The sequence below is a fragment of the Crinia signifera genome, chromosome 11 (assembly GCF_055691185.1).
Source record: "Crinia signifera chromosome 11, ASM5569118v1, whole genome shotgun sequence".
Taxonomy (NCBI): domain Eukaryota; kingdom Metazoa; phylum Chordata; class Amphibia; order Anura; family Myobatrachidae; genus Crinia; species Crinia signifera.
In genome coordinates, this window is record NC_139227.1 from 70,338,773 (window position 1) to 70,356,858 (window position 18,086).

The 18,086-nt window shown below is 42.8% G+C and overlaps 1 protein-coding gene across 3 annotated transcripts in view; it reads left to right on the top strand.

The window, feature by feature from the left end:
* Window positions 1-1,824: 1,824 nt before the first annotated feature.
* LOC146045152 (sodium/calcium exchanger 1-like) overlaps window positions 1,825-18,086 on the top strand; it is an 82,309-nt gene continuing 66,047 nt past the window's right edge. For 2 of the 3 annotated variants that reach the window (XM_083163848.1, XM_083163850.1), the window contains exons 1-2: window positions 2,162-2,272; window positions 8,180-9,942. In XM_083163848.1, coding sequence (XP_083019974.1) covers window positions 2,258-2,272; window positions 8,180-9,942 — 1,778 coding nt within the window. In that variant the 5' untranslated portion in view covers window positions 2,162-2,257. Of the gene's footprint in view, window positions 2,088-2,161; window positions 2,273-8,179; window positions 9,943-18,086 lie in introns of those variants that run through there. The other variant, XM_083163849.1, reaches the window with a different exon arrangement.

Genomic DNA, 18,086 nt, shown 5'->3' on the forward strand with positions numbered 1-18,086 from the left:
ACAGCACCAATCACCTCCGTCAGGGACAGCAGACATGTTGAAACTGTCACCGCGTCTATAGACGCGGTGACAGTTACAAGCCATGACGTACATTTACGCCATGTGTCGGGAAGTACTTCCCGACCATGACGTAAATGTACGTCAAATGTCGGGAAGGGGTTAATAGGATGAGAGATTCAGAAAGTGAGAGATTTGGTAAGAAATCTCCAGGTTTTTCTAAAGCGGCAATCATTCACACGTCAAAATCAAATTGACTCCAGTACCAAGTAACCAAATTGACTCCAGTACCAAGTAACATGTTGGTATTGCCAAGGGGGAATTGTTATATTACATGCATAAGATTCAATTCCAATTATTTATTTCTACTAAAAAAAGCAATTGTAATGATATTAAGATTGCAAATCACAATGCATATCTCAAGACCCCATCCTTCTAATGACATATTTATGCATTTATCCAGAAGAAAATGCTTATTATATTCAGTTGTTGGCAACTATGCAAAATTACATCCAGCATATTCTAGAGCCTCCAGGTTATCCAATTAAAAGTACATTCCTCTGTTTTCTTTGAGCCCGTTTTAAATGGTTGACCTGGAAGTTCATTGATGAAGTGGAAACTGATGCTTTAGCATAAAGGGGCAAAGTGCTGTTCTGTCAGATACGTTGGTGTCAAGCATGTGCTAATACAGCATAGATAGACACATCAGCAGATGCTGAGACAAGTGGGGGGTGGCGTTTGTAACAACATAATCTGGCAGGAGAGAGGTTAAACAGAATGAAAGAGAATACTTACTGCTTTAGTAGATGAGGGGTTAAAAGATGCTGTGTTAGGAGAGACACATTTTTGGCAAGACTTTAATATGTGCTGTAATTAGTGACCGTTTAAATAGATAATGTGTTTAGCGATGCCATTACATAATCATGTGCAAGCCAGAATACTTGCCAGAAAGTAAATAAGGCTTTGGTGCTTGAAGGGTTAAGTAAGCTGTGAAATGTCTGATGCGGTGGAAGGAAGTTTTGATACGCCATAAAATGTAGCTATACGAAAATAAGAATTACACAATGTGTTGGAAGGCGCTAAGTGATGCTTTGGGAGGGGGTAGAAATGTGTTGTCAGAGAAGAGGGGTTATATCACGCTGTGCTACATTGAGGACAGGTTAACTGATGCTGCGAATCACCTAATGCCGGGATGCTGGGGTACTAGAGGGGATAAGGGACACTATGAGAGACATGGGGTCATACGATTACTCCATGCTGCGTAGGACGTGTCAATAAATCATGCTGCAATAGAGGGTAAAGTCATGCTGTGGCAGGTGAAAGGTTAAATGATACCCTGGCAGGCAAAGGATTAATGCCTGATATAAATCCTGTCACGCCTGTTACAGTCACTGTCAGGGGAAAATGGTCTCATTTATAAGCTGGATTTGAAATTGACTTTGTGCATATGGAGATTGACTGCATGTATATAGGAGAGAGAGAGAGAGTGTATCAGTCTGCATAGGGTTATCATCCAATGCGTGTGCTTGGATCAGCATACAAATCTGCTGATATACATTCTCTACGTACATATAGTATACTGCATAGATACACTAGGATAGGTTACAGTATATCCAGGATCTTATACATTGTGTGTGCATGTGTGTATATTGCCATAGATTGGTACAGCAGCTAGAGCTGTATTATATTCCATAATATAAAATACATACATTGTTACTCTCTTTTCCCACGCTCTTGTCTCTTTCACGTATATATAGTCCCTATTCTCACCCCCTCCTTTTCACACACATACATTCTCCGTCTCTGCCATCCTTCCCTTCCATTCCTACACTCCTCTATCTCACACTCTCGCTTCCCCTCCTCTCCCTCCTCACAGTGCAGTGTGTGTGTGTGTGTGTGTGTGTGTGTATATGCTCATAGCTGCAGTATACAGGGACACCGAGATTTTTTTGTGTGGCACTGACAGAGACGCATACACTCATGCCTATTCACATGCTAGCAGACTTATATTCTCCTCACACATGCTTGCTCTCACACATGCCAGCTTGCCGAGCAGCTGAAAGGGGGATGCACAACGGTGGATGCACAAGGTGATGACTCTTTGCAAATTTTGGGGGAGAGGGAAGAGTGGAAGGGTGGGGAGGAGGTCTGCAGTATAAGCAGAGGAGAGGGGGAAAGTGAATCAATAAACCCCCAGTATTATGGGAATTATCGAGGAATCTTGTATAGGAGAGAGCCAGGTGCGGATACGGAGAAGGGGATGGAGAGAAAGGAGGTGAGAAGGGGTAATTGACTGAAATAGACAAAAGGTTGAGCAAGGGAAATAGATAGAAGTATACAAAAAGACCAGCTGGGTTAGGATAGTGGGTCAGGGAATGAGAGGGACGTTAGGCGCTAGCGGAGATCACGAGAGACACATCCACACATAGAAAGCTAATTAACTAAGGAAAATGTGAGGAAGATACAGGGATGAGGGTGAGGAATTAGCCAACTTATAGCTGAGAGAGTGTCAGAAAGAGATTCTGAGAGACATGGGACACGGCAGACTGAGCAGATTATAAGCTTATTATTCAGGGAAAGAATGAATTCAGTAAGAAAACCGCCTACGTCCATTACAGTGTTAACTACCTATAGGTAAAGAGATCTGAAATAGAGGCAAAAGGACTTATAATATAAATGAACACAATGGTGGAGGGATAGAAATGTCACAGAATGAGACAGCTCAGTTTTACAATAGCACAGTGAGAGAAGTCTGTCAGTACTTCAGGTACAGTGAGGGGCATCAATCAACCTGTCTGTGTCACACACAAGTAGCTTTCAAAGTATGTGACAGGGGAAGCTCTCTCAGGCAGTCAGTGGTACACAGACTGCTCCCAGATAGGCAAAGGGCTTCCTCAGTTCATCAGTGTCAGCATTGGGGCAGGCGGTTGTGCAGAATGTCAGGATCAGGCGTAGAAAAGGGGCTCCTGCAATAAGTCAGTGTCAAGCATTAAGAAGGAGTTATTTCAGTATGTCATTGTCAGACATTGGACAGGTGGTTCCTCAGCATGTCAGTGTCACATAAAATATGGGTTGTCATTCTAATTTGCAAGAATATTCCATGGGACAGGAATCACTCAGTGTGACAGTGTCACTTGTAGGGAAGGGGCTTACTTGGATCAGAAAAGTCAGTATGAGAAATGTCAAATGAAAATATGTTTTTTGAGGGCTCCCCAAATATATCAGGTTAGGGGTTTACTTGTCATGAGCATGGTAGACTGAGGATCCTGACGAAATATCACTGTCTGTCTTGACTTCTCTATTTTGTTGGCCGAGACTTATAAGAGTCTATCATTATGTCCATATGAGAGACAACAAGTCACTGTCACGCTTGGGAAACATGTTTTCTTTGTATGTCAGTGTTTGGGTAGAATTCGGAATCCCTCAGTGTATCGGTGTCAAGCGTTGGCACAGTGTTATAGCTTTGTCAGTATATGGGTAGAATCGGAAATCAATCAGAATGTTGGTGTATTCTATGGAACAAATGTTTGCCTTGTACATTGGTGTCTGGAAATAATTTAGAATCTCTCAGTATGTTGGTGTCATGCCTGGGAAAAGCGTTTGCTAGGTTTGTCAGTGTTTGAGGTAGAGGTGGGATTCCCTCAGTTGCTAAGTGTCAGGGACTTCCTTGTGTCAGGTGTGGAGGTAGGGCCTCTTCATATGTCAGTGTCATATGTGGGATATTGTCTCCTCAGTGTTGTGCTTTGTAGTGTGTGTGAGTACCAGAGTAGAACACGGTTAATCATTGACATGTTTTCTCTTTTTATGCGAAAGACGATGGCAGGGCAGGAGATGCCTCAGATCGTCAATGTCATGGACTGAACAGGGCTTCTCCTTAAGGTTATTTCCAAAGATTCACTCTTATATAATCAATGGTCTCTTTCTGTGTGTCAAGCATTGGACAGGGATCCCTGAGGAAGTAGGAACAGAATTGGTATTTTTTTATTCATTATGTCACATGGAAGATGCCTAGAGTTTTAGGGTTAGGGTGGTGTACCCTCAATGTGTCCAGAATTCCAGTGTGTCAGAATGTGTATAGGGGCACCTTCTGCGAGTTAAACATATAATATGGGCTCTCTCAACGTTCCAGGGATAATTTGAAGGTTCCTTAGTAGGTCAGGCAGGGGTTTTCTTAGCATGACAACGATTGGACAGATAAACCTGTAGTGATAGAGTAAAGGCACCATCATTATTTCAGCAAAGGATAGGACCCGATAAACATCGCAGGGCTGGGTCAGCACCTTGTATCAGAGACAAACTTTGGGGTTCTCTCCCTAGGAGTGTTGGACATAGGATAGGGACTATATCTTATGGTCCCTCTTTATGCCACAGTTTTCTAGGCATAGAATGGGAACTAATTAGGTATAGGCGATAGAATGAGGAGTCCCTCTGTATTTTTGGTAATGGAAGTGGGCTCCTTTAATTCATCAAGGACAGAATAAGTGATCTTGTGGTCATTCTTTGAGATTAGAGGAGATGAAGTTTCATACCAAGTGAAGGAAGGGCTTCTTCACAGTAAGGGCAGTTATGGAATACTCTGTCTGAGAATGTTGTGATGGTAGACTCAATGGAGACATTTAAAAAAGGGTTAGATGAATTCTAGCTGAAAAAAAGAATACAAGGATATAACCATAATTCACCGGAACTGTAATGTACTCAGTATTCCAGTCGTCAGGGATCCTGGTGTATACATAAGCAATAGCCTTATTCGGCTCATTTAAATCTTATCGGGGTCATCGCAGGAGATCGTATAGGTTGAACTTGATAGACTTAGGTCTTAGACTTCAAAATGCTTAGCAAGCATTAAATGCGTTGTCAAACTGTATAACAAAACTGTATCAGGGATTTTACCGATAATCTATTTGGATTTCATTGTCCGTGGGTGTGAAGACTCTACAAGGGTCATAGTGGTCAAGTGTGTGACAATGTCTGAAATTTCTATGGGGCCAAAATGTGAGGAACATTTCAGTTCAGGGTCCGCGTGCATCTAGATTTCTGTGCATACAGAATCTATTGACAGGCCCTGTGGGAAGAGACCCTATGGGAAAGCAATGCAGACAGATTGTGGGCCATATGCACTAAGCTTCAAAAGTGATCAAATGGAGAGTCCTAAACAGCCAGCCAATCAGCTCCTACCTGCAATGTCACAGACTGTGTTTGAAAACTGTCAGACAGGAGCTGATTGGCTGGCTGTTTATCACTCTCCGTTTTCTCACTTTTGAAGTTTGGTACATCTGGCCCTTTGTCTGTTGGTGAAGTACATACAGAAAGGCTTGCCACAGTATAAGAGGCAGAGCTAGATGAAGGAAGGTAGGCAATATGGTACTTAAGGAAGATAGAAGCTTATAGATGTAGTGTATGTAGCATTGGTATATGATTAAGGGTCTCCAGCTAGATTACACTGAAATGTTTATTTTAATGACTGATTGGGTCATAAACTTAAATAATTATGGAGAGTTTACAGTGCACAGATAGTATTGAGACAAATAACTGGGTTTATTTTAGGGGCTGATAAAAATATATTGACGACTTCCATTTTAGGAGATGACAACCATGTCAGTTTGTGTACCCCAGGTCCCAAGATCTTATTGTTATCACAGCTCGGTTTTTAGACATTACGCACCATTATGTTAATTTTTGTCCGTTTGAGAAGGAATTTGTCTTTGCAAGTGAACCAGAATAAGTGCCAAAATATTATACTCCAGATTGCATTCCAAATCACCCAGTTGGCCGTGCAGCATGGTCAACCAGACGGTGTCACATGTGACGTGGGAGTGTGCAAATCACCCGTACACACAAGACGATGTAGATGCTTTGTTGATAGGTAAAAGCAAATCACCCCAATGTCACTCCAGTGTGTAACATTAAAGTTGAGCCAGGAAATTCCCAAACACACACACACACCTACCATTTTGTGCACTGTATTCAAGATGTTCAACAATGCACTGTCTAGCTGGATCCGCTCCTATCTTTAAATAAAAACGTCTGTTGGGGAATTCCTTCACTGTCATTGTCAGGGAAAAGATGTCATTCATAGACCCAGGAGAGGCCCGCAGTCTGTCATTGGTGCTCTCAGAAGAGGGATTTTCTCCATCTGTCATTTATAACCTGTATAGCCTTGCTCTGGGTCTGTCAGGATTACACATACACATAAACTCAATTTAATATATTCAGTACATACCCCGCACACCGAGGGCCAAATGCACTTTTCAAGTTTCAAAAGTGATAAAATGGAGAGTGATAAACAGCCAGCCAATCAGCTCCTACATGCCATGTCACATACTGTGTTTGAAAGATGTCAGGCAGGAGCTGATTAGCTTGTTGTTTATCACTCTCCATTTTATCACTTTTGATAAAATGGATCTGGCCCTATAGGAGGTGCAATGTTTATCATTCAGTTCATTCAGGGATTATACGCAAAATAAAAGGTTGAGAAGAGATAGACAATGTCTAAGTCGACAGTCACTACGTCGACCACTAATCATCGACATTGACTAGGTCAACACCTAAGAATGGTTGACATACCCTAGGCCGACATTGACAAAATGTCGACATATGCTTTATATCGACATGGGCATGGTCGACACGAATGCGGACAACGTGGGAGGTTTTCATTATTTGGTGTCTATGTCGACCTATATCGACATGTACACTGTATAATTGTACCACGTCCCCTCATATGGCTCGCTTAGCTCGCCATGCTTCGGGCACAGTGTCTCATTGCGCTCGACACACTATTACCCATTACCTCAGTGCTGTGAGGCAGTAAATGATAACCATTACACTGCCCGTGCTGGCCATATGTGCATTTTTTATGTTAACATATGAAACACAGCAGAACACAAAAAAACTACCAAGGAAATAGGTCAAGACCTGTTCATTTGTATGCAGTGTGGCACTGTACTCCCAAACAACTCTAATAATATACGTGCCTCAGAGATTACCTGAAAACAATGATGCAGGCCTCATTAGTGTTTGTGAAGGAGGAGCAATGATGAAAGGAAACAGACCAGGAGATAAATGGAATAATTTTTGTATATTTTGCTAATCATTTAGGGATGTAGGGTACACACCAGGGCGACCCGCTCACGATGCACATCGTGAGCGGGTCGTCAGTGTCTCGTCCGACCCGCTCACGGTGACGCGGGGGGGCATGACCCACTCACGATGTGCACCGTGAGCGGGTCCGATCCGATGGCGACCCGCACCCGGCTGTATGGTCGTCATTGAGATCCTACCTGCAGCAGGTAGGATCTCAATAACGACCGACCGACCCGCGGGACCGCGCATCGGATCGGTATCGGTCCACACCAGGACAGAAAAGGGCCCAATCAGCACACAATCTACATCCAATTGGTCGGAATTGGATCTAGATTGAGGGGATCGGGCCCTAGTCGTCCTGGTGTGTACCCAGCATAAGACTGTAGACATTTTTTAGCCTTTAAACCCCCTCTGTTCTGTTACTATATACTGTACATCTAGGGACAAATGTAATAGCCTGTAGCTTGCGCAAATATCTCAGACTTCATACATTTAGGTGGCAACTTTAAGCCAAATCAGCTGGGCTTTAAATCCTGCAGATAAATCACCCAAGATCTTTGTTCTTTCTACAGACCACAGGTCATTACATTTGGCTCTTAGATGCTCATCTACTAGTGTGTATAATTTAACCATATAGACTATACATGTAAAACAATATTCCTTTCATTTTCATTAGAGATGGGCAGTTTGGTTTTCCTGAATGTAAAGGTTCTGAGTCAAACCGAGTCCCAGTTCAGAATCACTTTGGGTTTCCGAGTGGAACCGAGTCTCGGCTCAGGGCTGTTATCATTTGGAACTCAAATTTAGAAACCTACTGTAACTCGGGTTTTGGATTGCATGTAAACAGGTCCAAATGACATGATTTTAACAGTATTTATCAATTTTTTATTGCTTTCTTTTATTATTTTAATTTTAATCAGTGTTTAGCGATTTTTAATGATTTTAAATGAGCCCAAAACCAAATTTGAACCAAACCAATTGAGGGTGGTTTGCTGAAAACAAAACATACACATTTCTAATTTTCATCTTATGTAAAATATTTTTTGTTACCTTTGTCACTGTCACACACAATTACCAAAATGTGTTTTTTTTTTTTTTTCAGGTGATCCAACAGTTCCCTATCCCTCCTTTTCCTTCTCTCTCTACCATGTCGTTTTTCCTTTTTTCCTTGTTGCTCCTCCCTTCAACCCTTATTGCTTCTACTTCTTCTTCAAACTCTTCCACCTGTGGACCAAGCCCTGAACAAAATGGGGAGTGCGCAGATGGTGTTCTCCTGCCTGCATGGTTACCACATCCTCCATCTACAGGTGATCGGGCAGCACGTGCTATAGTTTACTTTGTGGCCCTTGTCTACATGTTCCTGGGAATGTCCATAATAGCTGATCGCTTTATGGCATCCATTGAAGTCATCACTTCACAAGAACGCAGGATCACATTCCGACGACCAAATGGGGAGGTGACGGTGACAAGTGTACGTCTGTGGAATGAAACAGTTTCAAACCTAACATTAATGGCGTTAGGCTCCTCAGCTCCAGAAATTTTGCTTTCCATAATTGAGGTAGTTGGAAGAGGCTTCGAAGCAGGTGATATGGGCCCCAGCACCATCGTAGGCTCAGCCGCCTTCAACATGTTTGTGATAATAGGCCTTTGCGTGTCAGTAGTCCCTGATGGCGAGAGCCGTCGCATTCGTCATCCACGTGTCTTTGCAGTCACTGCATTTTGGAGTGTTTTTGCCTATGTTTGGCTTTTCCTGATATTGTCTTGGTCTTCTCCAGGAGAGGTTGAGGTGTGGGAAGCTCTCCTGACATTCTTCTTCTTCCCAGTGTGTGTTCTACAGGCCTGGCTGGCAGATAGACGTTTGTTGTTTTACCGATACTCAGGACGAAGGAAAGGTCGAGCAAAGTATAGGGCTGGCAAAAGTCGAGGAGTTCTGGTAGGCGCAGAAGACACAGGGGGACAAGAGGATGTAGGGGAGTTGAGAATAGCTGGAGGTGAACGAAGCACAGATTTTGAGGAAGAAGAAGAAGAAGAGGAACGGAGGGATATGGCCAGAGTATTTAAAGACATGCGTCAACGATATCCTGGTAAAGACATGGAACAATTGATGGAGTTGGCCAATTACCAGGCACTTGTGCAGCAGCAAAAAAGCAGAGCATTTTATAGGATCCAGGCCACAAGGATGATGATTGGTGCAGGCAATGTACTAAAGAAGCATGCAGCCGATCAAGCAAGGAGGGCTTTGACAGATGGTGGATCCAGAGATGGTGAAGGTGGTGGGAGAGGGGAGGAAGAGGAACGTTGCACAGAGCTGGAATTTGAACACACACACTACCAATGTTTTGAGAATTGTGGAACAGTAAGCGTGTGGGTCTTGTGCAAGAGAGCAGATGGTGAAGGGGCAGTTCAGGTAGATTACAGGACTGAAGATGGATCAGCCAATGCAGGGTCAGACTATGAGTTGGCAGAGGGCACACTTGTATTCCAGCCTGGAGAAACTAAGAAGGAACTACGCCTGGGCATCATTGATGATGATGTATTTGAGGAAGATGAACATTTCTATGTGCAGTTGATCAATCCACGCAGGGCAAGAGGTGCGAGGGAGGGATCAGGTAGAATAAGGCTGGGGACTGGGAGAAGAGCCACGGTGACTATATTTGATGATGATCACGCTGGTATATTTAGCTTTGAGTCAGGAAGCATGCGGGTGAGTGAGAGTGTTGGCACCATGAGGGCAAAAGTCGTGAGGGGATCAGGAGCAAGGGGAAAAGTTGTGATACCTTACAGGACCAGTGAAGGAACTGCAAAAGCTGGAGAGGACTATCTGGAAATGGCTGGGAAAGTGGAATTCCAAAATGATGAGACCACGTGAGTATAGAATTTTCCTACTTATAAATACAAGCACATTTACCGAATGGTTGTAGCAAGCCTGTGTGCCTATTGTTTGGTAAGAACTTATATATTGTATCCCATTCCTCACAGGTTTTATGCGCCATGAATTACTAAGCAGGCCATGATTTTGTATTGCAGCTGAAGCTATGATGCATGCTATGCATACAGAATAATGGAATTCTAATGTGTGTTAAATGCAAAAAAAAACTAAGCTTATTAACATTCTATTCATACATGATAGGCAAAGAACTTTAAGATTGGATTGAATTTAAATTGGGTCCCAACAATAAAATACACTGGTTGATTGGAAAGCTACAGCTTAAATACAAAACCATTCACTATGAAATTTGCAGATGAGTATGTTTATTTCCAAATCATGACTGTGTTTAAGATATAAGAAATATGTGTAATACTCTGGCATCCTGCTGACTATGACCTGTAATACTGTAGCTATGATTTTTGCATGACTCCAGGAATGTTCTGACAAAACCTCAAAAATATATGGGAGGGAAGGGAGGGGGGAGGGCGGATGCTGGACTGCACACCTTAACTCTACACAGTGGCCCTTATTCAGATCGCAGTACAAATTTGTTCTCAAAATAGGCAAAACCATGTGCACTGCAAGTGTGCACTGCAAGTGGGGCAGACGTGTGCAGAAAGAGAGAGTTAAATTTGGGTGGGGTGTGTTGAAACTGAAATCTATATTGAAGTGTAAAAATAATGCAGCCAGTATTTACCCTGCGCAGAAACAAAATAACTTACACAAATCTAACTCTCTCTATACATGTTTCATCTACCCCACCTGCAGTGCAGCATGGTTTTGCCCATTTTGAGAACAAATTTGTACTGCGATCAGGGCCGGCGCCGGCGATCAGGGCCGGCGCCACCACTAGGCAGCTTTAGGCATTTGCCTAGGGCGCCGGCCACTGGAGGGCGGCAGTTCGCCCCTCGCCCCCCGCATGGAGGTGAGCGTAGGTGCTGGAGCCGGCAGGGGTGTCCATGCCGCGGTGGTACCTGCGGCGCTGTGTATAAAGCTGGTGGCGGCGGGGTCCCTGCAGTGAATAGGAAATAACTAGCGCTATGCGGCAGCGAGGAAAGCGCTGCTGGGTTTGAAATCACTGGCCTCACGCTGATTGGCTGAGATTCAGCCAATCAGCGTGTGGCCAGTGTTTTCAAAATCAGAAGTGCTTCCTGCACCGCCGCATAGCCCGGCAGATAGCGCTAGTTATTTCTTAATCACTGCAGGGCCGCCGCTGCCGCCACCAGCTTTATACATAGTGCCGCAGGTACCCCCGCGGCACGGACGGACACCCCTGCGCGCTCCTGTCAGATGCCAGCATGAACCCCCCTGCCTGTGCACCCCTAACACTTAGGGGGAAATTGACTAAGATGTGAATTCTACTTCACATGTGATGTTGCTATGGGCAACCAATCAGAATCTACTTCTTATTTAGCACCCTCTAGAAGATAGTAGACAGGATCTGATTGGTTACCCATAGCAACATCACATGTGAAGTAGAATACACATCTTAGTAAATTCCCCCCAGTATCCGGTTGCCGATAGCAACATCCCATCTGAAATTGAAATCCCATCTTAGTAAATTTCCCACTTAATGTGCGCACGCCTATGGTGTCCAATATTATGTAAGAACAGCAATTTTACTCCATGTTAAATTGCAGAGTTTCTTATAAGTGTTCTGATTGGTAACTTATTGTTTAGAGATTGCACCTGCTTTTTCTCATGTTTTTTCTGTGAACAACTAAAAAAAGGAAATTACATATCTAAAGATGTTTTCTTTTTTTAATTTCTAAAATAATTTCATTCACAGCTGAATGTTTGTTTATAGTGGAATAAATTAACCCTGGATATCAGTGTAACCTTTTGGGAAAAGGTCTTGTTAGGAAATTTCACTTTAGCGGCGGTGATGGCATGCCATCCTGGAAAATGGACAGACTCTTCTGTTGGAATTGCTGTGCTTGGCTGTGCACAGTAAATCTTTATGCGTGTTACATTTACCCCACCTGCAGTGCACATGGTTTTGCCCATTTGAGAAAGATTTTGCTTTTGTGATCAACTGAATCAGGCCCATTGTTTTATAAGGATCATTATGAATCATTAAAGAAAAAAGTTCCAGGATAAGGCTGTGCCGTTTTCTCATCATTGCTGTAGCTTTTTTTGTGCAGAAGTGTACAAAGACAGCGATATTTCTGAAATGCAGAAGGCAGCTGTTACCACTTTAAGTTTTGTGCTGTGTAATGAGATTTTGAAATGAATTTCAAGCTGTAGAAATTGCACTGCTTGGTCTATGTAATAAGTCTTGGAAATAAAGCACCAACCAACCAGCTCCTGTATTTTTTAAAACACAGCCTGTAATATGACTGTTAGGAGCTGATTGGTTCCTAACTTTATCTGCGCCCTCTTCATCTCCCTCCAAGGCTTAGTACACAAACGGATCTTTTAAAAATCTTCTGGTTCTTAAACCAGTGGTTTCCAAACTTTTTTGAATCACTGGGCCCTAGAGCACTGGACTTTTTTTCCACGACATCCGGACCCTAGATCTAAAGTTTGTGGAGAAATAAAAAAAACAAAACAATATTAAATGAAGTGAAATGTGCTTCCATCTCATTCTTAGATTCAGTTATTTGGTAAGAGACAAGCTTTATGTTTGTCCACATATTATATAGGTATACGGTCGTTGATAGCACTAAGGTCAACATGCATTGGGTCGACCACTGAAGGTCAACATTGGCCAAAGTCAACACCTGAAAAGGCTGACATGGGTTTAGGTCAACAGGGTCATTAGGTTGACCCAAGCATTAGGTTGACATGGGCAAGGTCGTCAGGTAGAAAGGTGGACATGGGGTTTTTCACTTTTTTTTCACTGTTGACCTAAGCCCATGTCGACCTTTTCAGGTATCAAACTTGGCCCATGTCGACCTTCAGTGGTCGACCCAATGCATGTCAACCTTAGTGCTGTCGACCCTAAGACCCATATCCATTGTATGATTGGCAGCCACAAGCACGGGTTTGCCTCACATTGACTACTAGTTAAAAACCTGTCAAAATGATGGCTTCTGCACTTTGAGCAGTGATAGTTTTTACTTTTACTTTAAACTGTGACAGTTTTTATCCTACAAACTCTCCACCCCAACATCAGTCCCTAACTGCTCTTACCTCCAATCTCTGTCTTCACAGCTCCCTCTCTCCATATCCAGCAAGTTTGAAACAGATCAGTGTCCCTGCAAAAATAGCTTTCACTTTCTTTTATAACAAATTTTAGCACACAAAGGTCCATCGAGTGGCTTCCAGTGGTCATTGGTGGTACTTCACCTCAAAGAGGTGAGGAATAGTTAGCTCTGACCCTTCTAGATGCACTATAAAACTAGAAGCGCTTCTATGTCACCTCGCTGTTATTAGAGGAAACATGAATAGGTAGAAATATGGACTATAGAAGTGCGCATATAAATTCACCAATAATCAAAATGATACATAGAATTCAGACCATAGAAACAGTAGTTTTATCTGAACACAGTTCTACAAATGGTGGTTGTCTTCAATTATAAAGGCAATTCTTTACAGGTGTAACTTTTATGTTCATAATGTGCAATATATAGAAGAAAAAATACTGATAAACCTACATGTTTGATGTCTATATATAGAGAGAGAGAGAGAGAGAGAGAGAGAGAGAGAAATATACTTCTAAAAACGTGCATGGTAATACCGTATTAAAGGGTTCCAACGTTACATAAATAGGGCCCAAACAGAATAATCAACTGCTGTGGTGCTAATTGAATCACTAGAATCTGTTAATAAACAAGTGTATATTGTTTCCACACCAGGTTCACGGAAAGAATGGCTAAAAATTCAAGAAAGGCCTCAAGAATTAGATCCCGCCATGATCTTCCAACATCAGGCAAAGCAGTGTAGTCATGTATGTAACTCAGTGGTTCTCAAACTCGGTCCTCAGGACCCCACTCAATTCACATTTTCCAAGTCATCCGACAGGTACACTCATTACTGACTGACACATTTGAAAAGATCCACAGGTGGAGCTAATTATTTCACTTGATTCTGTGAGTAGACTTGCAAAACATGCACTGTGTGGAGTCCTGAGGACCGACTTTGAGAACCTGTGATATAGATAGATAGATAAATATTTTTAATTGGTACTGGACCACCAATCCAGGGCACCCCTGAAAGTACCCCAAGACACCCCTAGGTGCCACAGCACACAGTTTGGGAACCACTGTCTGTAATACCACTGTAATGGCGGGGGGGGCGCCCAAAACGTAGCTACGCCACTGCTGGTTATGCAGATATTTTGCATGGGGCCACGTTGATATGTGCAAGATGGAGAAATGGCATCACTCAGTAATATAATGTATCACCTTAAACTTCAGAATATAAATGTGTGCATACACAGAATTAATCTTATTTTTAAGGGTTACTTTAAACATATATGTGTTTTAAGATATACAATGGCATAATAGAATATTGAAAATGAAAGATCTGGCTTAGTTGGGATTGATGCTCTTTTGGGAGTTTCTCAGTGATTTAGCAGATGAAGAGGTAGATTTTGGCAGTAGTAGTCAGGCATGTTAGATGATGATTAGGGATTTCCCTAGATATAGTATTACAGTAATAAATAGTAGATTATAGTTTCATGAACTGTAATTACACAAATAGACATTCTGACAAATTTAGTTGAGAATCTCAATTTGTGTTTTAAATCCTCTGGACACTCACACATGCCCATAGCACTGACAGTGAATTGAGCTAATGAGATTTCCCATACTGAGTATATAATAGGGGCATTCAGAAACCTGGAGCAAGACTTGAGGCACCCATCAGATTAAGAGCTGACACATTAATCAGACAGAACAGTATGGAGGTAGATTACAATGCACACCCTGTCCATTATATTAGGAGCCATTTGTGTATGCCACATCCCGTCTTCTGAATTACCCCAGACACCAGTGTTAAAGAGGGAGTACTGTTATTTTCAGCCATTTCCCTAAAGAGCATGCCCCCCCAACATTTGCAAGTGCTTAACTAGACATTTTGGCAGTGACTTAACTAGACATTTTGTTCCAGAAAGAGAATTGGGGCTTCCCCTTCCATCTTTGAACCACGGACAGTCAACGGCAAAAAGTGGTACCAAAAACAAAAGGATGTAGATTCACAGGAAAGGGGCATGGCCACAGAATAGTTCCAATTTACCTTACACCACACAGTAGTTTCCATTATTCACATTACACTACACAGTAGTACCCCTTTTACACATGACACCACACAGTAGTGTCATTATTCACATTACACCACACAATAGCGTTTATTATTCACATTACACTGCACAGTATAGCCCCTTATACTTGTTGCCTGAGAGCCAGATCCGGAGTCTTAAGCTGTGTACACACGGGGGCCAGTGGTGTAAGTTCGTCCCAGGTGCCCGGAGGCAAGAGAAATGTTGGCAGCCCCCAAATAAATAAATATATAGGCAGGGACAGGGATAGCGAAAGTAGGGACAGAGAGTGACAGCGGGACATAGTGATTGACTGTGGGGACAAAGAGACATGGAGAGTGACAGCAGGGTCCCAGTGATGTTTCTATACAATAAAAATCACAAACAAGTACAGATGGAGCTGCAGTCATCTTTGTGGCTCTTGACAAATGCTTTGGGGCACCACAGTGTGAATGAGGCGCACGTGCCCCATTCACAGCAATGAACGCGCCAAGTCTGTTCCCCTCAGATGGTGTTGGCTCCATCTGTATATTAATAAAAGATAAATATTACACCAATGGGGGGGGGGGGGGAGAGGGGAGACAGGGTCGGGGATATTCAACTATATTCAACTAAAACCTACTTGATGGGTGTGTAGTAGGGATTCAGCGGTGAAAGGCAGGAGAGGCCCAGCGGGGATCCAGCAGCAGGGGGAGAGCCGACAGCTGCCAGGGACCCGGTGGTAGCAGGGGAGAGCCGGGCGCACCACATGTGGAGGCCCGGCGGGGATCCGGCAGCTGACTCCCAGCTCCCAGTCACTGTTAGCTGGCTCTCACTTGCTCAGGCCGCTGGCGGATGTCAGGCGACTTCTGCAGAGCAGTGAGCAGCCAGCCTGGTGAGGGGTGGGAGGGCGCTGCGCCGCTTCCGCTGTATACAATAAGGATACCAGGGGCACACGGCTGCTGCTTCATACAATAAGGGAATACCCCCGGGAGGCAATGGAGCCAGTGCCCTCTTTAAGGCTGGCGCCCAGCAGCAGATGACTTCATTGCCTCCAGGAGTTCTTCCACTGACGGGGGCAATATATTGCTCAGTGTCTCCTTTTCATCAGCGACCAGAGATGGTCGCTGATGGAAGGCAACCTCTGCCGTGGGAGCCACAGAGGGCATCAGCTGGTCGCAGGAGCAAGCTCCTGCGACCAGCGATCATAAGGGGGCTAAAAACGGGAGCGCGCACCCAGTGATTTATCGCCAGTGCACACTCCAATAGTCCATGTGTACGCACCTTTACTCAAGGCACACAAACAGTCAAGGTTTTAGTGATATAAGGGTTCTTCCCAGTGAAGTTTTGCTATCACTTTACTGCCAGGATTGCACTCAGCTGGCCTGCTGCACATCCGCAAGCAATAGCTACCCGGTTTTCTGCCTGGTAAATAGGCCATTTCCTTACAAAATGACTTCCAAATAAAAATCCACTGCAGATTTCTCTGATATACGCTGCAGTACCACCAAAATAATTAGCTCAGATACTATAAGATTCAACAGTCTTCCAAAATTGTACATTTTTGTACAATTGACCGCAATATTTACCTTAATATATATTCCTCTAAAAGCGGAGACCTGATCTTCAGAGGTTCTTTTGCAGATTGTGAATTAATTAACCTTATTTATTAACTTTTTCTGTACAGTACCAACGTATTGTGTGTTACAATTGGACTTGGTATGCATGGCATTCACTGATTGTCAACCTGATTTATCTCATAACAAATATTGTATAGTTTACTTTCCGCACATCTTACCTTGGAAGGCACACAGCAAAATGAGTGCAATATATATGATATATTTCACAGCGAGAGGATGCGTATCATCGCAATAACAATAATATACACAAACTTTTTTTTAAAATGCGATTGTAACATCCCAAATATGTTATGCTTTTATGAATACACATGAACTCTACATTAGCTCTTCCTTTTTCTGGATAACATTATTTCTGAAGCTAAAACACATGGAAAGATCTATGGCCCTTATTCTGGTTCACTCGCAAAGGCAAATTCCTTCTCAAATGGACAAAACCATTGGCACTGCAGGGGGCAGATGTAAGATGTGCAGAGAGAATTAGATTTGGGTGAGTTCTTTTGTTTCTGTGCAGGGTAAATACTGGCTGCTTTATTTTTACACTGCAATATAGATCTCACTTTGAAGTAAAACCCCACCCAAATCTAATTCTCTCTGCACATGTTACATCTGGAATACGAGAGTTATCTCTCAGAGAGCGCACTAATTCAATAATAAATGATTTATTACAAATATGAATCAAAGTAAAAATAAAACAGCATAATTATTAAAGGACAATAAAATACACAAATACATATATACATTTACGAATAAAGATAAAAATGAAAAACACTATTTTCCACAAAAAAATGAGCAATTGATCCTCTTACAATTAAAAAAGATGGCTTAAAAAACCTTCTGAAGAAACCGCCAGATACCTCAGTGCGGTGAAATGCGTTAAGGTTATTGGACTTACAACTATTATGGAAAAAAAACTGTAGATGTGCAGGTGTTTGTATTGCATAGAATTTGGTATGGAAAAAGCAAGTGTTGCATTTATAAATGAGCGATAATCTTTCTTGCCTTTATGACCATTTTTACATTATTATGGTTGCACAAATGCGGTAATATGACTTTTGCATTTACTTCACTACTACTAAGCCATAGTTTATGCGCCAGCGATGAGTGGTAAGCACTGATGTCCATTCCCACATTATTGGCGCCCCACCGACGCTCATCTGCTGGTATTACCAATGGGGTTGATGGCTTTCCATAGAAAATCGCTTGGAGGGGTTATTTTCAGCCCAGCGATTTTCCCCATCATCGGTCTGCATACACTCTG